Here is a 27,240-nt window from a genome sequence, read left to right on the forward strand (position 1 = left end):
CCCTGGTTGGGGAACTAAGATCCCACAAGCTGCGCGGTGAAAAATAAAAAAATAAAAAAGTAAACTTTTACATGGCAAAACCACCACAAGCAAAGCCTAAAGATAAAAGACACGTTGGGACAGGGTAAATTTTACGTGATGTGATTTTTTTTTTTTTTTTACCACAATACTAGTATTAAAAAAAAGGGGGGGGGGAGAAAATTATCTGCAACGCCCATGACAAATACAGGGCCTTTTAGTACCTCACTATGTACTGTTCTGGCTGGAGATCCACAACCAGAGTCTAATCGGGCAGAAACATCAGACGGACCCCAAATAAACATTCTTTAAACAAAGAGGATGGAGAGGATTGTCTTCTTCACGAATGTCAATATCATAAAAGATAAAGAGGCTGAGGAAATGTTTCCGATTAGAGACCAAAGAGACAGGAGAACTAAACGTAACCCAGGGCATGACTGAGCAGGTCAACAGATACAACTGGAATACAGTTAGTAGGATAAATACAAAGAGCACAGCCACGTTAAATTTACTAGTGGATAACTGTAGCGTGACTATGTGAAAGCACCCTTAATCTTAGGAAAAACACACTGAAGTGCATAAGGCTAAAGGATCATGAGGTATGCCAAACAATTTACTCTCGACTCAGGAAAAATGTGTGTGTGTGACACATACAGGGACACACACACACCAGTGCAAGCAAACGGAACAAAATGCTCTGTAATAGGTGAGTCCGGGTAAACGGTACACAGGGGTGTTCTTCGGACCTTTTTTGCAACTTTCTACCTTTAAAGTTGTTTCCAAATACAAATTTAAAAAAGAAAAAAAGAAACCGTCGGTATTTTAAGAGGACTGCCAGCGGCATGCAGTCTGGAATCGAGTCATCCTTAAAATAAAAAGCAAAATCGAAAAGCTGACAAATTAAATGCTAGCCACGCGCCTCTTTCTATAGGAATAATTGCATCTCTGGGCTTAAAGTTAATTCTAAGCAACTTGAGACCAACCAATAAATTTACTTTTAATCAGAAATTTAAGTAAATTATTAAAAAACTTCCTCTGAAAGTGCTGTCAACATGGGTCTTGGTGAGGCCTCGCGTGGCAGGCAGTGTTCCGGGGAGGGGACTGGCACAGTGTCTCCCATCTATTTCCCCAGCCCCTTGAATCTGGGTCCGTCTAGATGACGTGGTCGATGGACACGATGTGGGGGAGGGAATGCATCGGGACTTCCGAGACCAGGTCGTGAGGTCCTGCGGCTTCTCTCTGGGCATCCAGGATGCTCCCTGGTGGGCCCCGGCTGCCATGCTGTGAGAAGCCCGGGCCACAGGGAAGGCCAGTGTGGGCACTCCAGCCACAGTTCCCAGCCAGCAGCCTGCCCCAGCTGCCAGGCGTGGGAGTGAGCCATCCTGGACGTCCAGCCAGGCCAGTCTTCAGGTGAGTCCAGGCCCAGAGGCCACCTGACCGACCACAAATGCCTGAGACTTCAAGTGAGAACTGCACGGCCGCCCTGTCAACCCATGAAACAGAGAAAGATGGGGGTGGGGGGAGGGGTGTGTGTGTGTGTGTGTGTGTGTGTGTGTGTGTGTGTGTGTGTGTGCGTGTGCGCGCTCTTAAAGTGAGTTTTAGGGTTTGCTATGCAGTAAAGGATTCACCTCACCCAAAGAAAGGTCTGGCCAAGGCGGGGCTCTAAGCCCTGGGAACATCCTCCCAGATAAGGGTCTTTTTTTATCCAGGTGGCCTATACGTACCCGAGATTTATGCTGGGGACCCTGGGCCACACGGTATCGGCTAGTCTCTCTGGAGACTAAGGTCAGCCATGTGGGATGGGTGGCCAACGTGACCAAGCCCAGTAAAGACCCTGAAAACCAAGGCTCAGGTGACCTTCCCTGTGCGTGTTGTCACATGGTTGCTGGGAGAAAGCAGCGCCATCCGTGTGACTTCACTGGCAGAGACAACCGGAAACCCGCGGCTGATCTCTCCTGGGCTCCGCCCTGTGGGCCTTTTCTCTTTGCTGATTTTTTTTTCCCCTTGCTGTGATAAACTAACGGTGCGTATAACAGCTTTCCTGGGTTCTGTGAGTTCTTCTAGCAAATGACTGAACATGAGGGTGGGCCTGGGGACTCCTGAACTCCGGGGTTACCAGCAGGAGTGATCATAACACCCGGACGCCGGGTGCCTCGCCCGCTGGAATTCCCCCTGGAGGTCTGAAGGACTCCTCAGAACACTTGTTTCCCATGGGAAGTAAATGCAACTGGCACATTGGGACTCGTGCCTATTTTCCTCAGGACAGCCCAGTGCATACCCCCGGAAGGTGGTTCATTCACACCCACTGCAACACCGACTTGCCGTGGAGAAGAGGACCTACCCGCAGGACCTCTCTGAATGCCAAAACAGAATTAGGACTGAGATCACCTCATTTCTGTCCCCCGGGTCGGGGGGCGGGGGCGGCACCTGAGGGGTCAAGGTACTCACCGGACTCCACCCTCCATCTGCTGTCATCTGGAAAAGGTGGATCCAAAAGAGCTCAGACTCAAAAACAGACATCTCTCCAGTGGCCCAAGCCAGGGAGAGCAGCCTGAATGGGGTTCAGCAGTAACCTCTGATGGAGACTAAAAGGGGAAGTGGTAGAAAATACCTCCAGTCTTCCACGGCGGGTGGAGACGTCTGCTTCATTGCGTGATATAAGGACCGAGGCTGGCCTGCCCAAGAGGGCTCTGCCCCACTGGGCTGTGAGCAGCCTCAGTGAACACTTGCTGACGGGGATCGGCAGAGGGAAGGAGGAGCTTCTGCTCTGCCCTGGTCTCCCCACCTGCACGTGAGCCGTCGATGGGGGTTCTCTGTCCCAGGCAGCAGAACTCTCCCTCAGGAGCCCACTATGATGGGCAAAGGGGCTGCTTGGCTGGCTGGCCCCAAGACCGGCCTGTCCAGCTCCAGGGTGCCCCAGGGAGATGAGAGATGAGGGGATGGGACTTTATGAAGCGGTCACCCCCATCCCAGCAGCTCCCGAGGCTCCACCATCGGAGACAAGCTGACTTACAATAATGACTTTATTTTAACATAATTAATTACAGACATAAAAGAGCCGGGAAGGGGGTGAGCCCCAGCCTAGCCCCGCCCTGGGGCTGCCAGGAGCGGGTGAGGTGCAGGTGAGGCCTCCCTGATGACCCTCCTTCCAGGGGTCTTCCCTTGGCGGGGACCTATTGCTTTAGCAGGGGAGGGGCCACACAAGCAAGGGGGCGGGGAAGCCTCTGGGCCCCGCCCCCCCCCAGCAGTGCTGGCCTCCCTCCAGAACGCCGGCTCGGTGCCCCACCCTCCGCCTCTCCACCTCCTTCTTCTTTGTCCAGGGAGCAGACCATCTGGCCAGCCCCCCACCCCCTCTGCAAACCTAAAGGGGAATAAATACAAACTTTACAAAGTAAAAGGGGGTTCCAACGTTGCCTGGGCCGGGCCCGGGGTCGGACAGGGAGCAGGGCCCCTGCCGCGTGGGCCTCACATCATCCCCAGCTGCAACAGCGTGCTGGCATAGGCCATGGGCTTGACGTCGGGATGAGGCTGAGAAACCAGAGGCACACAGGTCAGACACAGACAGAAACGCGCCGGCACGTGGAGCACCAGATGCAGAAGCCAGCCCTACCCCTGAGAGCCGTTATGCACTCATAAGAGCCTCTTGCCCCCGGGGCCCAGGCCAGGGAGAGCAGGGGACCCAAGGGGGTGACTCACCACTGCTGTGAACTGGTGGAACTGGGGCCGCAGGTCAGAGCCCCGGAGGTGGATGTAGGCAGCTTTGTTCCCCATCTGGTCGCTGCGGGGACAAGGGCAGAAGGGCCAGTGTGGTCCATCAGAGGCTGGGTGGGCCTGGGGCATCAAGGAGGAGGTGGGGCGGGGAGAGGGAGGGAGAAGAGCCCTGGACAGAGTCAAGGACACGGACAGACAGAGGCTCACCAGGCAAGAGAGAGGAATCCAGGTGAAGAGGGGCCCAGGGGGCCGAGGCAGGAGGCGTGGGGATGAGGGGGAAAGAGGGCCACGTGGGAGCCGAGGGCGGGGAGGAGAGGGCCCAGGGAGCAGGGCCGGCAGAGGGCCTTCCTGACAGGATGGGCAGAGGGCACGGGCAGCCCCACAGAGGCAGGACTCTTGCCAAAACCTGGTCTCCAGGCTGACCATGCCCTGGCTCTAGTCAACAGGAAACACAGGGGACAGAGGAACGTGGTGTCCGGCCACCTGGGGATGGAACGGCCAGAGCACAAGAGACTCTGGTTTCTTCAACCAAAAACCAGCAAGGGGGAGGGCAAGAAGAACAGGCAACTCGAAGATCAGGAGACTGAAAACGTGGCCCTTGTTTGGGTCCTGCTTGGAAGAAATCGACTAAAATGAGATGTTGATGAGAGACGTGGGGAAATGGAACTCTGGCTGGGTTCAGGTGACTCTTTAGAAGGTGTGACAGTGGTGTCACAATTATACACAGGAAAGAAGACTTCCTTCTTTCAGAAATATACTAGGGCAACAACGGGTAGAAGCGAGAATGCCTGGGGTTTGCTTTACAATAGCCCACGGTAGGGGTGGTGAGAGCTGGTAACTGCTGAACCTGGGTGACAGGTGCGTGGGCGTTCATCATACTATTTTATCTACTCTTACGCATCCTGGGAATTTTCTATCACAGAAAGTTAAAAAAAGAAAACCACCAGATGGGTGGCGCAGGTGGGGACGTACCAGTAGTTGGGGGCAGAGAAGACGGTGACGCAGCGCCCGCCGTGCGCCACCTCATAGCCCTCGGCCTTGACCTCGTGGCTACGGATGATGTAGTCCAGGTTGTTCTCCTCCAGGAAGGCCTTGGTGACGTCGGGCCCAAACTGACAACTCACACCCCGCTTGCTGACCGAGCGCCCATTCTGGGGAGACAGGGAGCTCAGGGTGCCTGCTGCTCCAACCCGCCCGCTCTGCCCACAGCCCGCACCTGCTGGCCACGGCCCCGGGCAGACTGACCTGCGGCTGCGGGTCCGACCAGAGCAGGTCGCACATGGGACCTGGAAGGGAGCAGAGGGGAGCGTCGGGGCCTGACGGAGGGCAGGGGAGGGGCCGTCTGCCGCAGGGCGGGCATGGGGCACGTGAGACGGGACTCTGAGCCGCTGCTCGCCTCCCCGCTGACCTTCCCCCAGGACCAGACCCCATTCAATCCATTAGGGCCCCAAAGCTGGAGGGAACGTTTCTTTGTTGTTGTTTTTTTTAGCCGCACCACGCAGCACGCAGGATCATAGTTCCCCCACCAGGGATGCAACCCGAGCCCCCTACAGTGGAGCGCCGAGTCCCAACCACTGGACCGCCCTGGGGCCAGGGAAGTCCCTGGAGGGAGCTTTTAACACTGCAGTTCTGACCAGGTCCCTCTGTTGCTCAAGCCTCTGTGGCTCCCCCTGCCCTAGGAACAAAGACCAAGCTCTTCACCCGGACCTGTGAGGCCGGACAGGGTCTGGCCTCACCAGCCCCTCCGCGCCCCGCGCTTGCCCGGCCGCACTCCTGCGAGAAGGCACCTCCTCCTCCTGCCCTGTCGGTGTGCGCGTGGTGCCCCCAGGAGGCCCTCCCACGGCCCGCTACCTCACCACTCCACACACGCCCTCTCCCCACAGCTGTGTGTGGCTAACACTCTGCTGTGTGTCCCCATGACATCACTCCAGCGGCAGCAGGTGAGCTCACAGAGAAAGAAAGAAACGACCGCTGTGTGCTGCGGACACTCCTGCTCCCCGGCCAGCACTGCCTCACGAGGGAGGTGCACTGACCCACGTTACAGGTCAGGAAACTGAGGCTCAGCCTTGCTGTCTCTTGCCGAGGGCGCAAAGCCCATCGGGGCAGGGCTGGAGGCCCCGAGCCCCAGGAGGGAGGGGCTGTCCCCAGCCTTCCCCAGTCACCTGAATCTGGGGGCTGCCGACTCCGCTCGATCTTCCTGATGTCATCCAGGGTGACGCCGTCTTCACTGAACAAGCCCCCGTGCATGATCTGGGGTTCAGGTGGGAACAGCAGCGTGAGGGCAGGGGCCAGCCACACCTCAACCCTCTGACTCGCTGCACCTCATAGCGGCGGCGGGGGCGGGCCTGCCTCACCAGCACTTTGCCATTGATACACTGGGCCAGCGGGAGCCACTCGAACACCTCACTGAAGAGCTCGTACATCTGGGCTGTGTACTTGGCCTTCACCTCACCCTCAAAGCCATAGATCTGGTTCATGTTGTCCGTCTCATGGTTGCCTGGCCGACAGCAGGACAAAGAGAAACCTCAGCACCGCTGGGTGCCCTCTGGCTCAGACCCCGACCAAGGCTGAGGACAGCCTGGTGGCCCCAAGCCAATGGCATCCACACAGCAGCTCACTGGTCCCTCCCAGAAACCCGGCCCCTTTCTAGAGGGGCAAACGGGCTGAGAAGGCACACGGCCACAAGGCCCAGGCCTGCACTGATCATCACGGAGTGGGTGAGGCCTGGGTTCAGCCCTGGCCCCGATCCCAAGTGACCAGAGGCCTGTCCCTTGCCCCGTGAGCCTTGGGCTCCTTCTTGAAGGACTGGCCGTGCGTTCTGGGCAGGAAGTACCGAGGAGGGGGAGGTATTGACGAAGAGGCGGCCCCCTGCAGAACGCCTGCTGTGGGCCGGCCCCACGCCCTGCTTTTATCTCCCACCCGCAACCTCACTCCTCCCTCCTGGGGCCTGGGGGAGACAAGGAAGCTGCCAGGCCCCCACGGCTGCAGCAGGCGCTCATTGAGCGTCTGCCACACGCCAGGTCCTGCTGCAAGAACCCCCCGAACCTGGCTGTGAACCTGCCCGGTGTCAGCACTCGTGCCCCCAGGAGCCCCCAACCCAGCCCGCTGCCCTCACTTCCTCCTGGTTCCCCCCTTCTCCCAGCTGCGCCTTCCGCTCACCGCCCCACCTCTCAGTGGGCAGGTCCTCCACCGGCGGCCCTCACTCCCTGGTGACCTCATCCTGCCCAATACCACACGTACGCTGAGGAATCCACACTTTACAGCCCCCCGGGTGCCCCCAGACATCTCTCAGTCTCACAGCCACGTCCAGAGCCAATCTTCCAGCCTACACCCTGCTCTTCCTGTCCCCCCATCTGTCAGTGGCAGCCACAGCCCTCCAGATGCTCCAGTCAAAACCTTGGAGTACCCCCTTTGACCCCTTCTTTCTCTCACACCCTCATCCAGCCCACTGGCAAACACTCTGGGTTCTACTTTGAAAAGTGAGCCCCAATCCAACCACCGTTCCCACCCGGGTCCAGCCACCACCAGTCTCCCTGCTCCCACTCTCAGCCCTTGGTTTGTTCCCCACACGGAGGCCCAAGGGATCCTCTTAACACCAGAGAGAGCCCCTGACCCTCCTCTGCTCAGAGCCCTCCCATGACCAAGTCCTCACCAGGGCCCACAGAGCTCCATTAACGCGATACCGCTGCACAGTGCACAACCTGCCCGACCTTACAGGGCAGGCCCGTGCACGATCTCCGTGAAGACACAAAACAAACACACCTGCAACCGGTGTCCCCACTTCTTAGGTAAGAAATGGGAGGCTCACAGAGGAAAAAGCGAGGGCTCTGCCCAGGTCCCCACACTGACCCCAGACCCTGCTGCCTTCCAGCTCACCTCGAAGTAGGTGAAAGTGATCAGGGTACAGGAGCTTAAAGCCGAAAAGGGTGAGGATCACTTCTACAGAGAAGGAGCCGCGGTCCACGAAGTCGCCGTTAAATATCTGCCCTGCTAAGGAAAACAAGGGTGGGGGGGGACTGCTCCCTCCTCAGCCCCTCCACACCCCGGCTCCTGTCGGCACTGCCCCGGGGTCGAGAACGCCAGCAGGGCTTGGGGCATCTGGGCTTTCGTCTCTCCTCACAGTGTAGGTCTGGCCCAGCAGCTTGGCCCCTCTGAGCCTCGGGATGGTACTAAGATCTCCAACCTCGTCTGCTCCTCAGGGAAACTGATGGCAGAGCGGGAGACCCCAGGTGGTCAGCCGGCTTCAGCTCTCCCCCCAGTATAGGCCCAAAACCATAGGGCAAATGGGACACAGGCCCTCCCACCCGACACTGCACAGGCCTGGCAGCCCCACCCAGTGGCCATTCATCAGGCAGTTATAACATGAGCAAATACTTATCCAGCATGGACCGTGGGCCACTGAGCACGTCACAGGTGTTAACACACTATTCCTCTCAGTAGCCCGATGAGGGAAGCCCACTTTACCACTATCTCTTCTCCCCATTTTACAAACGAGGAACCCGAGGAAGTGCGAGGTGAAGTGACCTGCCACAGCCATAGCTGGAAAACGGCACAACCAAGAGGGAAGCCAGGTGTGGGCAGGGCCAGGCGCCCCACCTATGTGCTCTTGTACCACACACATCCAGCCCTCTTTCAAGCCGGGGAGAAGCTGGGGCTCGAACACACTGGCCACCTGCCCAGGTCACACAGCAGGCGGGGACTGGCCCTGACCGGTCTGGCCCCAGAGCCCGGAGCGCAAGGCCGCCAGCCGCTCCACCCCCACTCAGTGCCAGAGCAAGCACGCAGGCCTCTCCCTCCTCAGGCTCACACCTGTTTCCCAGGCAGGGGTTCCTCTCCCTCCTGCACCCCATACCCGGGAGGCGGGGCCGGGGAGGGGCCTGCCCTTCCGAGGAAGGATACGTAGGGGTTGGTGTCCGAGGGTAAACCATTGAGCTCAAATATGTTGAGGAGGTCATAGAACTGGCCGTGGGTGTCCCCGCACACCGTCATCTTCTCTGTCTGGAAGAAAAGAGGCCACCGGAGAGGGAGGGGCCCAGAGAGAGATGTGGGGAGCGGGGAGGAGCGAGGGGAGCGGGGAGAGGTCACAGCAGACCGAGAAGAACCGTGCAAAACACACAGGCGTAAGGCACAGAAATGAAGAGGGGAGGAGAGAGACAGCCAGGAGGAGAGAGACAGGGTCGGGGAGGAGGGCAGACGTCAGGGAGAGAGAAGGCAGACCAAGCCCGGTGGGTCTGTGAGTTTCTGAGCTCCGTGGCCCCTCCCCAGCCAGGGAGCCACCCGCCCCGGCCCGCCTGCCCGCACACTGCCCCCAGCGCGCACCTCTTTGAGCGTGGTCTCCACAAGTGTGCTCAGCTTGGAGAGGACCTCTTTGACCTGTACCAGAATCTGGAAGGCAGGGCAGGCTGTGAGTGGGGCCAGCTGGAGGGCCTGCCGCCCACCCCAGCCCCAGAGAGACTGTACTGGCCAGGAGACGCTGCTGGGCTGAGGGTGAGGGAGAGGCGGGGAGGGGAGAGGAGAGGAAGGGGCAGGGGAGGCCTGGCTGCGCGGGTGCTGGCCGGGAACAGAGGCGGCCCCTGAGCTGTGACCCGAGTGTCCCATGCGGTATTTAAACATCAGGATTATTTCATGGGAAAACCTAGATTCTTGGTTTCTCTTAAAACAATCAGCATGGATGGGCCTAGAGACTGTCATACAGAGTGAAGTCAGTCAGAAAGAGGAAAATAAATACCGTATGCTAACACATATATATGGAATCTAAAAAAAAAAAAAATTGGTTCTGAAGAACCTAGGGGCAGGATAGGAATAAAGATACAGACATAGAGAAGGGACCTGAGGGCACAGGGAGGGGGAAGGGTAAGCTGGGACGAAGTGAGAGAGTGGCATGGACTTATATATACTACCAAATGTAAAACAGACAGCTAGTAGGAAGCAGCCGCATAGCACAGGGAGATCAGCTCGGTGCTTTGTGACCACCTAGAGGGGTGGGATAGGGAGGGTGGGAGGGAGACGCAAGAGGGAGGAGATATGGGCATATATGTATATGTATAGCTGATTCACTTTGTTATAAAGCAGAAACTAACACACCATTGGAAAGCAATGACACTCCAATAAAGATGTTAAAAAAAACAAAACAAAAACGATCAGCATCATGAAGAAACACACAGGATGAAGCCAGATGTGGAACATTTTATAAAACAACTGGCTTGGAAACGTCTAAATGTCAATGTCACGAAAATCTCCCAAAAAGGCTTGAGACTGCTCTAGGTGAAAAAAAGGTTAAAAAGGCAGGTCATATGCAGTAACTGATCCTTCAGTGGATTCTGGATTTTATTTTATATTTTATTATTATTATTTTTGGCCACGTCGCACAGCTTGTGGGATTCTTAGCTCCCCAACCAGGGATTGAACACAGGTCCTCGGCAGTGAAAGCACAGAGTCCTAACCACTGGACTGCCAGGGAATTTCCCGGATTTTGGATTTTTTTTTTTTTTTTTTTTTAAAAACAGCTAAAAAGAATGTCTGGAGGGAAAAACTGGGGAAAATTAAAATATTTGTCTAGAAACACAGAGTATTAGTTCTTTCAGATTGAAGATGACCTTGACAATGTCATGTACACCTGACAGTGTTTGCAAATCTTATGGACAGCCTGTGGACTGTTTGCATTAGTCAGTATTATTGTATTGGTACTAAATTACTAAGGTGGGATGACTAAATCATAGTCACGTAGGAGAATATCCTGTTTTTAGGGGATACAGATTATGATGCAACTTATTCTCAAATGGTTCAGGAAAAAGAAAAAAGTGTATGTGTATATACACACCCATATACATAGAAAGATGAAGTGAATGTGTCAAAATGTTAACGGTGAACCTCGGTGAAAGGGGTATGATGTTAACCGCACTGTTCTTTTGACTCTTCTGTAGGCTTGACAATTTTCTAAATACAAAGCTGGGAAAGTAGAGTGTTAAAGAGAAGAGGAGGGAATTCCTTGGTGGTCCAGTGGTTAGGACTTGGCACTTTCACTGCCGGGGCCTGGGTTCAATCCCTGGTCGGGGAATTAAGAATCCCACAAGCTGCACAGCAGGGCCTGGAAAAAAAAAAAAAAAAAAAAAAAAGTAGGAGATGTCCACTTCAGGTCAGAATGTAAAGATTTGTGCAAGGCTGTCATTCTTGCCCTAATGACGAGAACAAGCCAAAAAAAAAACAAAAACAAAGGAACAAACAAAACAACCCCTGAAACATCTGAGAGCAAGGACACAAAGAAACCTAAATTCATCAAACTGCAGGCAGTAACGGCGAGAAACCCTTCCCTGGGAGAAAGGGGCCGTGACTGCATCCCTCCTGGCAGCGCGCCAGGAGGGCAAGACCCTTCAAGGCTGAGGGAAAGCCAGCAGAACCCTCGTGCCTGCGTGGGCTGGCATTACAGAGCCCTGAGGGGCCCCGCCGCAGGCCTCCACCCTCGCCCTCAGATTCTCTCCCACAGCCACCCAGAAGGCGAGGCGCAAGGCGGCGTGGTGGAGAGAGGCCATCTGAGGCACAAAAGTGGGGGTGAGACTGGAAGGCAGAGAACTCCCCAGCCGCCCCATCTTGGCAGCAGGGCTGAAAACCAGAGCGCTTTCCTCCAGTTCCAAAAGCTGGAGACTTTACAGCATAAAGACATCCCTGGGATTCTGCCAGGGCTAAGATCCCAAGCCCTGCTGACGGGAGAGTCCTGATTCCACTCTGAAGACACCTGAAACCGGCGGTGAACTAAGTCCAGTAAGACCTGCCCCTAAACTGCAGATGAGATGGACAGAGACCCTCACAACAGCAGCCCGACAGAATCAGGTCCTGCCGTTTCCTGAAGGGAAGTTTTGTCTCAGTCGCTACTACTCTTTTACACAAGATGTCTGGCATACAATAAAAAATTATAAGACGCAAAGAGCACACAACGGAAGCAGACCCAGAGATGGTGGAACATCCAGACAGAGACTTTAAAATAACTATGAAAAAAATGTGTTAAAGGATCTAGCAGAAAAGGTAAATGACATGCACGAACATATGGGGCAGAGAGATGAAAGCTATTGAAAAAAATAACCCAATGGAAATGCTAGAAATAAAGCATTCATTCGCAGGGTGCCAGGCACACCACGGGCTCAGCAAGTGTTCACTGCCGGTACCGCCCTTCTCCTCTCGCGCCCTGTGATGGGGTTCAGGCCCGGCTGTGATGCTATCCTGGGGTCCCAGGCGCGTTCAGCCCTCGACGGGGGCGTTACCTGGTAGGCGCATTTCCGGTGCAGTTTCTTCTGGTCCTTGTACCACTGCATGAGCTCTTTCATGAAAGTGATTGTCACTTTGCCGTCCTCAAGCTTGGGTCCGCTGTACTCATCTTCGATGGCTGGTGTGTGAATGGGGGGATGAGAGTCAGTGGCCATGGCCACTGTGAGGGTGGGAAGTGGGGCCTGGCTCCCAGGCACGGGGCAGACGGCGCTGGACACACAGGTTGAGAGGGGGATGGAGTGAGAGAAGATGCCACTCCCCGGCCGGGTCCTCTCATGGCCCGCTCCTTCCGTTCAGGTCAGCTCAAAGGCCCTCTCCTGGACTGGACTTGATAGCACTTAGCACTGTTAACTAACTAGTCAATCCTCTCTCCCCACTAGGACACCAGCTCCAGGAGGGCAGGGACTGTTTTGTTCTCAGCTGTATCCCCAGTGCCTACAACAGGGGCACCTATTAGGTGCCCAATAACCATCTGTGGAATGAATGACAGACTCAGCTGAGCGCCCAGAGGACCTACGGACAAACCAGACACAGGAGGCCCGTGACGGGTGAATGCAACTGTGGAGGGCAGGGTGGGTGGTACAGCAGGGAAGCTCGCCCGAATCCGGAACCTCCAGACCCAGCTCTGGACTGTGGAGTCCCCAGAAGCGCAGGTGAAGGAGCAACAGCGTGTGGGGACGGGCACCAGAGGCACCACTGAGCCCCATCCCCCCTGCGCCCCAGCATGCACTGGGAATGGAGGGGTCAGGCAAAGACGAGGAACGCTCTGGGCCGGGCACAGCGGGGCACCCAGGCCTGACTCACTCATGCTCTCGATGTCGAGTGAGTCCACGACGGAGCGCTTGTGCTCGTCACCTGCGATGGCCCGCTCGAAGGCCTTCTGCTTCACGATCTTGTTGCATTCCTGGTATTTCATCTTGGCATCCCTGTCGTGGGGCTTCACCTTCACCACCTGGGTACGTGGGTGGGTGAGAGGGGAGGGAAGGAAAGAGGCATCAACACCCAGGCCGGGGTCGGGGCCATAGGGAGACGGGGACGCCGCGGCTGCCCTCGGCCTGCCTGGCCCGGGGCTTCACGACTGCTGAGCAGAGCACCCGTGCTGGGTGCGCTAGGGGTGCAAGCCTGGGCTTGCTTCACCTCTAGGCCTCAGCTTCTGCATCCCCAAACTGGGCCTGACAGAGCTGCCCACACAGGGCTGCCGGGTGCATAAACGTGCTAACCCACGTAGATGCTCTTCATAAATCTTAGCTCTGACCATCATCAGAATAAAACTGGCCCCACTTCAGCTTCCTCACTGGAATCAGAGCGGGCTGAGGTGCACTCTACTGATACCGTTACAGTCAATACCAAGGAGGGTGGGATTGACAGGAAAGGGTGGGCCGGATCCAAAGTCATAATTTACAGCCCAGACTCATCCGAAGAGGCAATGACTTGCTGGATAACCCGGACTCGCTGAGCCTAAGTTTTCTCATCTGCAAGATGGGGGAGATGACAGGCTCCACCTGCCAGGGCTGTTGGGGCATGCAGCCTAGGCTCTGTGGGCAGCAGCGGGCACCTCGTGGTGACGTGGCCCTTTTTCAACCTTGGGCTCTGGGGAGACCCAGGACAAGTGAGTTCCCTCAGTTTCCTCCTGTGTAAGGTAGAGGTGACAGTGTTTCTACCCTAGGGGGCTGGGAGGACTAAACAAGTGAACACTTGTGAAGTGTGTGCAGCGGTGCCAGGCGGGAGTCCAGTCCACATTAGCGTAGGCTGCTCTTCAATGCCCTCTCTCGTGGGCTGCTGCATTCATTAAATGAGATCGTATGGAAGAAGCGGCAGGCATACGGCTTTGGGACACACTTAGCTCTCAGGAAAAGGAGCCTGTCCTCTCCGCTCTCCTTACCTTCTACCCTGCTTCCTAAAAGCTCTGATCCTCCAAGCTGAGAGGCAGGCAGGGCTGCATTCAGATCCCAGCTCTGCTACTTACTTGCTGGGTGACCCTGGGCAAGTGAATTCACCCCTCTGAGCCTCAGTTTAGTTATCTGTAACTGTTCCTGTAACTATTCCTGTAACTATTAGTGGACCCTGCCTGACCTGCGTACCCTGTTGGCCTCCCCAGGAGCGGACTCCCACAGCTCCTGTGCCGGGGGGCCCGAAAGGGGTGTGCCAGGGCTGGCCCTCAAGGGCAGGGATGCCCCCCGGCGGAAAGCCTGGCAGAGTGAGTCAGAAGCCTGGGAAAAGGCATCTGCTAATAACCCCTGAGGGTCAGTGTGGCTCACGCCCCTGAGAATGGGTGTGCAGGCCAGGAGCGGGGGCAGGAAGCTGGTTCGGGGCAGGCTCAGGCTAGGGCACCCTGCCAGGCAGCTCCACGCGGGGTAGGGGTGCGGTGCGAGGCTTGGGAGAAAGGCAGCACCAGACCTTCCCTGGAGTCCTCCCCACCAAGGAGACCTTACGAGTCCACACCGCAGGACGAAGTCCAAACCACCACTGGGCCTGGCCCACAGAGGCCCGCCCACCCCTCCACGTTCTCTGTTTGCCCAGCACTACCAGCCAGACCAAACTCCCAAGTCCCCAAGTGCACCAGCTCCTTCTCAACTCCAGGCCCCGTACAGGCTGCCCCCGGCCCAGAGCACCTCATTTCTACCTCCAGCGACTTTCTAGCCCCTCCTCCTCCTCCAGGTCTCAGCTCCCCTTTCCCCTCTCCCCCAGGCTGGGTCAGGCACCCCCTCTGGGCTCACACAGGGCCTTGGGCTCCCCCCGCCCGCCCCAGCCCGGAGCACTGCTGGAGATGGGTCTGCCTCCCCACTGCAAGGCGGCCATGGCCACGAGGGCAAGGCTGAGGCCGAGTCCCAGCTGTGAACGAATGCCCCACTAAGCATTCCCTCTGAGCCACTACCCTGTTTGCAGACAGCTCAGAGGCTGGGGTGCAGGATGCAGGCAAACGCCGACGACCCCGGGAACAGAGGGGTGGGAGCAGCGACAGCAGCAGCGGCACCGGGACACAGCTAAGTGTTCGAACGCTCACCACACGGCTGATGTTGTGAGCAATTACCTTGCTCACTGTATCCTAGAGCAGCTCTATGTGATGTTATCACATCTCCACTTGACAGATTAGGAAACTGAGGCCCAGAGAGGTGAGGTCACTGACCCGAGAAGCCAGGATTCAGCTCTCTCGCTGCTTGAGATCCTGCTCCCCCAGCACGCTGGGATGTGCTCCCCTCCCTACCGCTGCCACCGTCCCCACGGTGCCCTGCGCGGCCTCCAGGGAGACACCGTCGTGGTCATGAGTGCAGGCTCTGGGGCCAGGCCTCCAGGGTCTGCATCCAGGCCTTCCAGGGCAGGCAGCCCTACCTCTCCAGCCTCCCTCAGCTTCTAGAAAGCGAGGGAGGCTGGAGAGGTGGAGGGTGGCTGTGAGAATTTAACACCAGGCCCATCACAGGGCCCAGCAGCGAGCGAGTGCCTGTGCCAGGGCCTGGGGCTGCTGCGACTGCTACTATAACTGGCTGCCTGGCTGGGAAAGGGAAGTGACCCTGCCAGGCTCCCGCTCCTGGGGAAGGTCGTTTGCTCCAGGTTGGAGGGGCCTAGTGGGTCCCAAGGCCTGTTGGGTCAGAAGCGAATGCTGGACTTTTCTTTAAAAAGTGGGATCTGGGGGCTTCCCTGGTGGCGCAGTGGTTGAGAGTCCGCCTGCCGATGCAGGGGACACAGGTCCGTGCCCCGGTCTGGGAGGATCCCACATGCCGCGGAGTGGCTGGGCCCGTAAGCCATGGCCGCTGAGCCTGCATGTCCGGAGCCTGTGCTCCGCGACGGGAGAGACCACAACAGTGAGAGGCCCGCGTACCGCCAAAAAAAAAAAAAAAAAAAAAAAGTGGGATCTGGGTTGTATCCGTGTCAGTATCCAGATTCTGATAGTGATGCCAGATACGTCACTGGGGAAAACTGGGAGAGTGGGATCTCTGTATTACCTCTTACGGCTGCGTGTGAAGCTACAACGTTCTCAAAATAAAAAGCTGCTTTTAAAAAGTGGTATTTTCAGCTGGGAGTATTCACAGGCAGTTAACTACAACGACTCGAATCAATGAAATGATAACATAGGCTTGTGATCCCCACGTGAAGCCACGGGGGCTGCGCGTGTTTGAGAATTGGGAACTCTTCGGATTTTAGAAAGGTGACACAGTGCACCCGCATGCTGTATGTTACAGGACACCTCCAGCAAGTCCGGGTGGCACCTGGTAACCACACACACTCCCGTTTCTGCAGTGAAACTTCTAGTCGCACTACATGGGGGCAAACAAGACCATCAACGGCCTATCAGTTCAGATCAGATTTTGCCACCAAATGAGTTGCCCAAACTTACCAGACTATTTTTCACAACGGCTCGGGTTTACAACTGAGGTGAAGGAGGACTGTAGTCTGGGAGCAAAAGCTCACTTCAGGGGACCCACATGACAATGGGTGGTGGGCCATTATGACTATTTCCAATGTAGAGGTGATGGGATGCAGCCCAGAGAGAGGCCACGCCTGCCAGTGGCACATGGGCAACCAAGGAAGCCAGGGGTCTGGGGGAGGCAGTGGGAAGCAGGACACTAGGGTTTTCACCCCATGGGTCGAGACCCTCCAGTGAATTCATCTAGGAGGTCACACCAACACTCCTTCCATAATAAATCAGAGTGAGACCATCGGAGTACGCTGTCTGAGCTAAGGGCGATGATTATGCCGACAGGTCTGGGACCAGGCTGTCCCTTCCTGGCTGCGGGACCTTGGGGCAGTGACTGCTCTCTGGGCCTTGGTCTTCTCACCTGTAAATCAGGGATAGTAAGAGTCCCCACTGCGTAAGGCTGTCATGAAGGTCACATGAGTTTGTACAGCACGAAGGTCACCAGCGCACCCGGCCCCTGAGAGCGCCGTGTCAGGTGTCAGCTGTGACCGTTCCTGTCACTATCATACGTCCACACCTTAGGGGAACGGGCGTTCGTACAGGCTAGTGAGGCAAAACGCACTGCTAACTGACTGTGCTGGGCTATGCTGTAAGAAGAAACCCAAATGCAAACCATATTACAAACCAAACCCCAAAAATCCCAGGAGAGGGTGAAGAGTGCTGAAGGAGTCCCCCAGATCCGGCACGGGCCCGTGTGACTCACCACCTGAGTTCCAGCCACAGACGGGAAAGAACACAGGTGGAATCTTCTGAGAAGAGGACCCAATAAGGGGGCGGGGAATCCTGGAGCCAGAGTCCCCCGGAAAGGATGAGCTTGGAGATGAGGGGCATTGGTGGGGGGATTCAACATGGACCCATGGAAAGGGGAGATCAGCACCTGCCCTGGAGGGAGAGCAGAAGAGAGGTGCCCCCACGTCCCCGCCCCCTAACAAGGCCCTGTGTCTGCACACGGCCCTTCCTGGGGGCCGCAGCCTCTTCCCCAGACACCCACAGGAGAAAGCGCACCCAGTACTGAGCAGGGGCAGGCCCTACTCTGAACGTACTACTCTTGCCGAATCCTCACAAGGCCACTGAGGCAGGCTCTGCTGTTATCTTCCGTTTACAGATGAGGACACTGAGGCCGAAGATCCAAAGCTCTCAGAGATACACAGCTCATAGCCGGGCGTCCTGACCACGGAGCCGGTGCCTCCAGCCCCTGCATGAGTGACCTTCAGAATTTGAGACTATGACTCACAGTAAGAAATATATATTTTATCACACCTAATACGCACCCGTATTCACATAAATGAAAAATACTCTTTCCCGAATATATACGTACTTCCTCCAAACAATGAACTGCTGTCTTCTTCTCTATTCTGTTTGATGAAGACAGAAGTGCTGGTCTCAAACTGTTACACTGACTTCACGGCCCACTAACCATTACAAGCATGGACTATGGGTTAAAGTCTCAGCCCTGCCACTTCGCTGCCGGGTGACCTTGGAGGAGGGACTTCCTCTCTCTAGACCTCTTTCTCCTTCTTGCAGAACAGATTGAACGCATTTTCCTTCTTGTAAAAAGCACGTCAAGAGCTCACAGCAGAGCTAGGCCCACAGTAAGTATGCAGGTGAGGAAACTGAGGCTGAGAAAAGAAAGGTCCTTCACCTGAGGGCCCAGGCTGCTGTGAGACAGAGCCTCAGGCTCTTTGTTTAACCAAGGTCACATCTTGGTTCCGCCTCCGAGGATGCCATGACTTAAGAGGGGGCCTGGGCACATCCTCCGTGAAACTCCAGCACGTCACAAGATAGCCCTGGAGGTAGAGACTCTGGATGGGGAGCCACCCCAGGGCCCAGCCCTCTGCCCTGCACCCAGAGTCGGATGAAACGCGTCAGAAAGGACGGCCTGCAGGCGGGCGGCTGGCCCAGGTGGGCAAGGATCTCAGGCTCGTGCAGGGGCTCCCCAGGGCTGCTGGCAGAGCCCTCACAGGGAAATGGACCGTGACCCGGCCCCCAGGGCATCCGCAAGGCCCGGGAGAAAACTCAGATGCAGTATGCCCACAAGACGGTTGCAAGTGACCTCTCAGCCTCATGGAATATGTGGGGCGAGGCCCCAGTCTGGGCCAGAGCTGTGCCGCAGACCTGTGCTTGGGGTTCCTCTTATCTCCTGCCCCCTCCCATCTCCTCCAGGCCCCTCCCCCCATTTGGGGACCTGCAGGAAAGCCCTGTCCCCATCCAACCCCACCTGTCTTCCGAGTTACTCATTACAGAGCCCTCCAGCCCTATGATCTTTACACACACCACTTCACCAGAGCCCAACAGCTGCCCAGGAGGTGGCCACTCCTCTTGTCACCATTCTCCAAATGAGGACGCCAAGAGACAAGGGAGAGGTTTGGCTGGGGAACGGCCTGGGAGCCCACGCTTGCAAGGGCTCTGTTCTGCTGCTCCTTCCTCCGTCCTCCTCCCGGGGGGTCACCCCAGCCCCCTCCTCCATTCCGCCCCTCAGTCTCTGAATTATCTCTTCCTCCAGGCCTCTGCCCGACCCTGACACAGGTGCCCCCGGCCCAGCGCCTGGCTGGAGCCTACACTTGGCCTGACAGCCGCCCTCCTCTCCGGGCCAGCAGCCAGCCCCAACCGTCTGCCCTGGCTCCCTCCAACTGCAGCCTGTGGCTCTCAGCCTCCCCTGCCGCCTCTCCCGACACCACAGAAGCTGCTCAGCGTGTGTGACGAATGAAATGAAAGGAGGGAGTGCCGGGTGCGGGGGCAGAGTGATCATTCATTCAACGAACACTAAGCCCCTGTTGGATGCCAAGCACCACCCCAATGACCAGAATAAACAAAACCCCTACTCTCAAGGAGCGACTCTCTTGAGTGGGGAAAGACGTGGGCCGGAGGGCTGGGCTGCCTGCCTTCAGATCCCAGCTCTGCCACTCGCCTGCTGCGTGCTGGTGGGCAGGGGACTTGAGCCTTCTGGGCCTCAGTCACCCCATCTGTACGATGGGAGTAATCACAGTTCCCACCTCACAGGGCTGCCGCACGAGTCCCTCAGCCAGCTGACGAGAAGGGTATCGAACATGCCTGGCCCGAAGGCGTGTGCTCTGGGAGTCCTTACCCTGTCGTTATCATCAGAGCAGTTACAGTGATGGGGTGGCAGACGAGCGAGTGAACTGGTGAATTCTTGCCGTCCTCTAGGTCTCCTCCCTTGTCACCTCGTTAAAACACATTCCCCGTTTGCTCCCCTCTAACAGCATATCACCCTCGTCTATTTCCTCCCAGGCCCATATCCTCACCTGCAACGATTCTGTGTACCCTCACAATGACGGGTTTGCTTTTTGCCCTCCTCCGAATTATAAGCTCCACCAGAAGAGCTGTGTGCCTCTTGTTCACCAACAATAACAGCAACAATTATCATAATAGTTAATTATTACAGAACACTGACTACATGCTAGGGGCAGTTCTAAACACTTGGAAAGCAGAGGCTCATTTACTCTTCACGGCAACCCTGAGAGGTGGGTCTTACTGTCCTCCCATTTCACAGATGTGGGAAAGGAGGCACAGAGAGGCCGGGTCACCAGGTGACGATGGCAGAGCTGGGCTACGAGCCCGGCTGGCAGCTGTGGGATGAGCAAGCCGCAAGTAAACGTGTGAATGCCCCTCACACCTCCCCCGTCTAGTCCAGCCGCACACACAGAGGCCGTCCTCCCCCAGCCCGCCCCACCCGGCCCTCAGCACCCGCCCGGCTCAGAAGCTGGGAGCCGGCTCACCGCCCCGAGGCCTGGCTCACCGTCTCATAGTCGCGCAGGGCGGCCCGGAACTTGCCCAATGCCATGTTGCTGGCGGCCCGGCGGTAGTAGCCCTTGATGTACTTCTTGTCCATCTCGATGGCCCGCGTGGCGTCGGCCAGCGCGTAGCCGTAGCACTCGGTGCGCAGGTAGGCCAGGCTGCGGTTGCCATAGTAGATGGCATGGCTGGGGTTCAGCTCGATGGCCTGGCTGTAGAACTTGATCGCGTTCTCGTAGTCCTTGGCTGTGAAGACGGAGGAAGAGGAGCGTGAGGCAAGGCTGCCACCGCCCAGCCAGAAGAGGCCCTGGGCTGGGTACTCGCCCGGTCCCCCAATTTACAAATGGGGAAACTGAGGTCCACAGCCGAGCTCAGAAACGTCTCTTCAGCCCACCCCCCTTCCCTGTCCTGGCCTGTCCCACCCTAGCACAGGCCTTGTCTCCTCAGGCCCAAATCCCTAAGACCCCAAATCACTTCCACACACCCATCCACCCAACCATCACCCCCCAAGGCCCCAGGTGGACAATACTTCTTCCAGGACTTCAGGAGGGTCTTACTGAATGTTCCCCATGGCCCGGAGAGGATATGTTACTGAGTGCCAGACCTGGGCTGTGAACCAGCAAGTGTGAGTCTTCCCTGAGCCCCTTGGTTGTCCAGCCCCCCAAGCAAGTAAACAAGCCCAAAGAGGGGTTCTAGTAGAATAGGAAGTGGGGAAGTTAAAACCTACTTAGGTCTCAAGAAGGGGACACTTCAGCAGAGACCCAAAGGAAGCGACAAACCAGACCAGAGGAAGAGCATTCCCAACAGAAGGAACAGCAGGTGCAAAGGCCCTGGGGGGGGGAGGGGAAGGGGTGAGAGAGCATTATGTTCCAGGACCAGCAAGAGGGTGGTGTGGCTGGGGTGGAGTGAGCTGGGGGAGGGCAGGATATGAGGGCAGGGAGGCTGGCGGGACAGATCCCAAAGACCACAGCCAGAGCTGGGTGTGGACATCAATGTTCTAAGTGTGGAGTGACAGGATGTGACATCTGGCCAAGGGGAAAGGTCAATTTTATTTGAAATGAGCTACGGCCATGCCTTGCACGTTACATCTCAGCCTGTGGAATCCTCGCATCCCCACGGCATAAGCACCATCTGGTGCTCACTTTACAGTAAGCCACAGAGGTCTTGTTCAAGGTCAAACATTCAGTCTGTATCTGCAGAGCTGTCTTGGGTCCTGCCCATATGGCCATTCAACAGGCAGGAGGCCGAAGCTAGGAGGTGTGCCCTAACTGCGGAGGCCATGATGTGCCAGGTGCCACGTGGGGCTCTTGGTGCATGAGTCGCCTCACTGAACCCTCACGGCAACCCCGAGGACAGCTGCATTAGCCCCATTTTCCAGGCGTGGCTCTAGGAGGGAAACCCCAACACACAAAGTGGCAGGCAGGAATTGTGAGCCAGGCCAAGACCCAAATGCTCCCACTCTCATCCTCAGTACCAGGTGGCCTCTCAGTGGGAGCCTGGCATAGAGACAGGCACAGACACAGGGGCAGGTAGCCTGGGCCCAATTGCTGGCTCCACTCCTTACTAGCCGTGTGTCCTTGGGCAAGTTATGTGCCCTCTCTGGTCTAAAGTTTCAGAGTCCTCCAGACACTGAGCCTAAAATGAAAATTCCTGCCCTAACTTCCACTACTCTTTTCTCCAGAGCCATCTGATAAACCATGGCTTTCCTTTGTTTGCTTATAATCCATCATCCCAGTTTGAACCTAAGCCCCATAAGGGCAGGGGCCCTGATTGTCTTACTTCTTTGAACCCTTGCCCTGTCTGAGGACACAGCAGCCCCCAGCCCTGCCCTCCTGGGGCTCACAGTCCAGTTGCGGGGTGGGAGTGACACAGCACACACAGATCCACCCCCAGGCAGTGATGACCCAGAGTGTTTTACAACTGGGGCAACCCAGAGGGGATGCTGGAACTGAGACCTGGAGGAGGAGAAAGAGTGAGCCAGGTGAAAAGAATGGAAGAAGAGGATTCCAGGCTTCATGAATGGTTCCTGAATGAAGGCAGGAAGGAATGAAAGAAAGAGAAAGACAGGACACACCTACACTAGAGAAAGAAGCCAGGTGCTGGGAGATGCCAGGAACAATATAACAGCGATTCCTCCTGCAGGCTGACGTCTGGCAATCTTTCAAATGGCTCGGGTGTCACCTCCCTTGGGAAGCCTTCCTTGACACCCAGGCTGGATCAGGCACCTCTCCGGCTGCCTCGGCCCCTGGGCTCCCCTATGCCAGCCCTGCCCCCTCTGCGTAGTCACCGTTAGGTGATGGGTGTGTCCCCCAGGATGGTGAGCACTGGAGGGCAGCCCAGGACTTCCCAGAAACACGCAAGGGCAGAAGCTGGCAGCCCAAGTCTGACTGACCCTCCCTGGAACACCAACACCTTCGAGGGCTCCTTCCAGCCTCCCGGCTGGGCTCCAGAGGCAGACTGGCCAGTGCTCTTGCCGGGCCGTTCGGCATCGGGTGGGGAGCCTGGTGTCTCGGAGCCGGACATCTGGCTCTGAGGATCCCGACCACGAGACCTTGGGCAGACAGCCTCCCCCTCTCAGCCTCAGCTTGCTCATCTGAACTGCGGGAACCACAATCGGCCCTGCCTCATGGGCTGGTTGTGAGGGTGAAAGGAACTCCTGCATGAAATGTGGCTACAGCAGAGAAAGAGGTCAGCAGAGGCTTGTAAAAGAAGTGAATAAATGACTAAATGAAAGGAAGAAGAGACTAGAGCAAACAGGAGGGGCCTGTGCTTCGCACAGCCACCCAGTGGCACCAGATCCCAGCCCTGCTCTGTGTGCTCGACAAATATGAACGCATTTAATCCTCAAGAGAGGCCCCATTTTAGAGGACGAGACTGAGGCGCAGAGAAGTTAAGGTTTGCCCAGGGGTCACACAGCAGGTAAGAGGAAGTAACAAGATTTGAACCCAGGCAGCCTGAGCTCTTAAGCCTGTCTACAAACTCTTAGACTCAGAGGCCTCCTGGGGGGTCAAACAGAACCCCTCTCTTTTTACAGAAGGGGGTGGGGGGCAATGAGGCCCAGAAAGAGGGGAAGAGAGCTGAACGACATTGGGGATCAGGCTCTGCCCCACCAGGGCCTCTGGAACAGGCCTGAGTTCACAGAAGTGATCCAGCCATGCTGATGGGGGCGGGGGGCCTGGGGCCCCTCTTCTCCCACCATGTTGAGCCCCTGGGCCCCTCTTCTCCCACCATGTTGAGCCCCTGGGCCCCTCTTCTCCCACCATGTTGAGCCCCTGGGCCCCTCTTCTCCCACCATGTTGAGCCCCTGGGGCCCCTCTTCTCCCACCATGTTGAGCCCCTGGGGCCCCTCTTCTCCCACTGGGGCCAGGACGGCTCCAGGTGAGGCTGTGGCTAAGGACTCTGAACGTGGGTGCCAAGCGCGTGGTGAGGAAGGGGGATATCCGGGCTGTGCTGCTCACACACCCTGACCTTAGGCAAGCGGTTTCACTTCTCAGAGCCTCAGCTTCCTCTAGAAACAAACAGGCCCGCCCCTACCTAGTGCCTGGGGGAGGATTAAACAAAGTGGTACCTGGCCACCATGGGGGGCTCAATTCAGGCGAGCTGTAATTATTCTTTTTATTGCTATGCCCCCAGCCCTGGAGACTGGGGCTCTGCGCCTGCAGCTGCCTGCCAAACAGCGAGGGACCTGGACCAGAAGGGGCATTCCCCTCCGTTCCAGCTCGGTGCCAGGACCGCTGGCTACCTGCCCAGTCTCAGGCTGCCTAAGAGCTCAGATCCCAGGTCCTGGAGGGCAAGGAGCCCTTCCCGACGGCCTACCGTTTCCCAGAATTCTTCCCTCGCCACAGCGTCACCCCCATACTTGCTGCTCCTCTCGAGCCCCATTGCAGGAACAGCCCCACCTTCCACACCACCCCCAGCTGGAGACTGGACCCTGTCCTGGACACCTGCAGTCACCCTGTTCTGTCATGTCAGCCTCCGGAACATCTCTCAAGTCTATTCTCTCACTTCCACCCTGAGAACCCCTCTCTGCCCTGGTCTGGCCTTCACCCTCTCCTGCCCAGGTTCCTGCCCCAGCCTCCTCCCAGCTCTCCCAGCGTACGCCCCCTCCTGCCGCTCCCGAGGGGCCTTCCTGAAGCACAAACCCCATCCAGTCCTTCCCCACTCAGAACCATCCACGGCTCCTCGGGGTCCTCAAGTGGAAAGCTCGGGCTCCTGCCTGCAGCCTCACCATAAACTCCTCTGGCCTCTTACACTCCAGCCCCACTCACTTCCTTGGTGCCAGGCTCACCTCTGGGCCTTTGTCATCCAGCTCTTCCTGCCTGGGGTTCCCTCCTCCCTCTCTCCAGGCAGCCGCTGTCATTCTCCCTCTGAAACATTTCTTGAGTCGATTTCCGTCTCTCCCGCCTAGCGGGCACCACCCCCCTCCCCACTCACCTGTCCACCATTCTAGTCTCCTTCCTGGTCTCCAGCCTCGCCCTTGGGTCCAGTCTCTACGAGGCCGCTGGGGGATCACCTTCAAACGCGCTAATCAGACAGTGCTGCTCCTCTCTTCAAACCTTCCTTGGCTTCCTACCACCCTTGGGATCACGTCCCTGACCTGCCTCCAGGATCTACCTTCCAGCCTCACCTCTCACCAGCCCCACCTCCTTCTCGCTCCTCTGGCCTGACCTGGCTTTCCCACTCTTAAAATCTGTTCGTGCTCCCACCAGAGGACAGCTCTCCACTAATGCTCTGGATTCCTCCCATGCCCCACCCCTCCTCCAGGGCTCTGCTGCTGTAGGTCTCCTCTCTCTCCTGCAAGATCAACTCTCTCTCTGTAGGACCATACTCTTAGTCTCTTCTATCCTTAAAAAAAAGCACCCTCCCCCCATTTCTCCACTCCCCCTCAGAACCAAAATTCTCAAAACCCTTGTCAACAATTGCTGTCTCCACTTCCTCATTTCCCATTCACTCTTCAGCGCCCTTCCCTCTGGCTACCATCGCTATCACCCCCTAGAAACTGCTCTGGTCAAGGCGACCACCAACATGTTATGGAGGCAAATCCAATGGTCAATGCTCGATGCTTGCTTTGGCAGCATCCGACCTCAGGTAGAGCCCCTCCTTCTAGATGCACTCTCTTCTCTCAACTTTCCTGATTTTCCTTCCACCTCACTGACCACTCTTACTCAGCCTCTTCTGTTCTAAACATTAGAATCCCTTGAGGTTCCGTACTAGGCCCCTTCTCTTCTGAGGTGACCTCATCCATTCCCAGGGTGTTCCAGTCCACCCACAGGCTGATCATACCCAAATCCCTCTCCAAAGACTTCCAGACTGGCCCGTCAACCTACTCAATGTCTCCTCCTGGATAGCAGAGTCAAATCCACACTAGTCTATGCAGTGACTTGTGCCACCCTACATGAACTGGCCCCTGTCCTAAGCTTATCTTGTACCTGTTTCCCTACTAACTCGTTAAAGTTCCAGCCAAGCCAGCCAGTCTCTTTTCATTCCCGACCTCAGGGCCTTTGCACAGGCAGCTCCACCCACCTGGGACACTCCTTCCCAATTCTCTTTCTAAACTTAAATGCCTTTTCCTCAGTAAGATCTTCCTTGACCGCTCTCTCTAAAGTACTAGCCTCTAACCCTTATTCTCTACTTCACACTACGTTGGGGTTTTTCCAAAGGACTCATCACAGCTTCTAAGTATTTTAATATTTATCTGTGTGTTTACTCAATGTCTGAGTCTTCTGCTAAATTACAAGCTATATAAGGGTAGGGCTACATCTGTCTCATCTACTGCTACATCCCTAACGTCGAGCATGGTCCTTAGCACATAGCAGATGCTCAATAAACGTAATGAATGAATGAATGAATGGGTACCCCACACCTTTCTTTCCCAAGATCCTAAGTCATACTATTCTTGGGATTGCCTCACCTCTACTCTCAGAACCTCCTTTCTCCTGGTGTAACCCCAAATCTCCTACTTCCTTTCCCTCCCATCTAATGATCTATTCTCCACTCCCATGATTTCCTGCTCTATTGGGACAGTTCCCCCCTCCCCCCCACTTGGTGTCTCTCCACTTGGTAGCGCCATCACTGCCCTGCCCCATGTCACTACTTGGTAGCGCCCTCTTCAGGTCTCACCATAAGCTGGCACCTCTGGGGTCTCACATTTGGTAGTGCCCTCATTCCCGTCCCCCTCCCGTTTCATACTTGGAAGCGCCTTCCTCAGTCTCCCCGCTTAGCACCCGCTCCGTACGCCACTTCTAGGTATCACCCCTTCTCTCAGAAGGCCCCTCTGTCGCCCCTTGGTAACGCCATCCTCGGCCTCCCCACGCCCAGTCACTTGGTAGTGCCTGCCCCGCGCCCAGGCTGGCGCTCCTCGTTGCCATGGTTCCGCGCGGGCCCGGCACCCCTTGACCTGGGCCGCTCTCCACCCTCCTTCGCTCCCTCCAGGGCGGGCGCACCTTTGAAGTAGTCGTTGGCCTGCGTCTTGAGCTCCTCTGCCCGCTTCAGAGCGCCATCAGCCGGGGGCTCGTCCCGGGGGGGCTCAGCACACTCAGTCCGCTCGCCCTCCGCCATCGCCATGCCGCAAAGCGACCCCCCACCCTGGCAACCGCGGCCAGCGGCACCCGGCCGAATCGTCGCGAAGGAGTGCCGAGTTACCGCTGCCGCTGCTGCACAAGTGTCGTAAAGCGCGGGCCCTGAAGGCTCCCTTCGCGCGCCTGCGCAGGGCGCTTTAGCCATAGAGCGCGCGGAGAAGGTGACCAGAGGGCCCCCTGACGGCGCCCTTCCTAGCATGAGCCAATGGGGAAGGCGAAAAGGGGCGCGCGGGCAAAAAAGGCCCGGCGTGGCCCCGTCTCCCAAAGTTCCATGTTCCGAGCCGCAGAAGTTTCTCGGGGTCTTAAAGTGGGATTTCCCTGCCGTCTTCTCCCGTTGGTAGGTGGGTTGCGAATGCTGCTGGTGGGTGTGGCTTTTCTGCGAGGCACCACCGTGCCCAACGCGGAACGGGAGCCGGGGGGTCAAACCCTTCTGTCAGTCTACCTGCGTGACCTTAAACAAAGAAATCTTCCCTTCCTCTCTAGGGCCTCACTTACCTCTCTCTGAAA

The 27,240-nt window shown here is 56.8% G+C and overlaps 1 protein-coding gene across 1 annotated transcript; it reads right to left on the reverse strand.

The window, feature by feature from the left end:
* Nucleotides 1-3,023: 3,023 nt before the first annotated feature.
* On the reverse strand, nt 3,024-26,790 carry PPP5C (protein phosphatase 5 catalytic subunit). The gene is made up of 13 exons (XM_032613952.1): nt 26,599-26,790; nt 20,160-20,401; nt 12,793-12,940; nt 11,985-12,106; nt 9,049-9,114; nt 8,629-8,727; nt 7,606-7,711; nt 6,084-6,226; nt 5,892-5,979; nt 4,975-5,015; nt 4,702-4,880; nt 3,715-3,796; nt 3,024-3,546 (listed from the first exon to the last, which is right to left on the reverse strand). The coding sequence occupies exons 1-13, from the start codon at nt 26,717-26,719 to the stop codon at nt 3,484-3,486; spliced, it is 1,500 nt and encodes a 499-aa protein (XP_032469843.1). The 5' UTR covers nt 26,720-26,790; the 3' UTR covers nt 3,024-3,483.
* Between the last annotated feature and the right edge of the window lie 450 nt (nt 26,791-27,240).

Source organism: Phocoena sinus, chromosome 19 (genome assembly GCF_008692025.1).
Source record: "Phocoena sinus isolate mPhoSin1 chromosome 19, mPhoSin1.pri, whole genome shotgun sequence".
NCBI classification, from domain to species: domain Eukaryota; kingdom Metazoa; phylum Chordata; class Mammalia; order Artiodactyla; family Phocoenidae; genus Phocoena; species Phocoena sinus.

Coding starts and splice junctions, on each gene's coding strand:
- PPP5C (XM_032613952.1), bottom strand. CDS start 26,719: ATGGCGATGGCGGAGGGCGAGCGGACTGAGTGTGCTGAGCCCCCCCGG. Junction 9,115..11,984: donor ACCGGAAATGCGCCTACCAG/GTAACGCCCCCG, acceptor CCTGCCTTCCAG/ATTCTGGTACAGGTCAAAGA. Junction 4,881..4,974: donor GGTCGGACCCGCAGCCGCAG/GTCAGTCTGCCC, acceptor CTGTCTCCCCAG/AATGGGCGCTCGGTCAGCAA.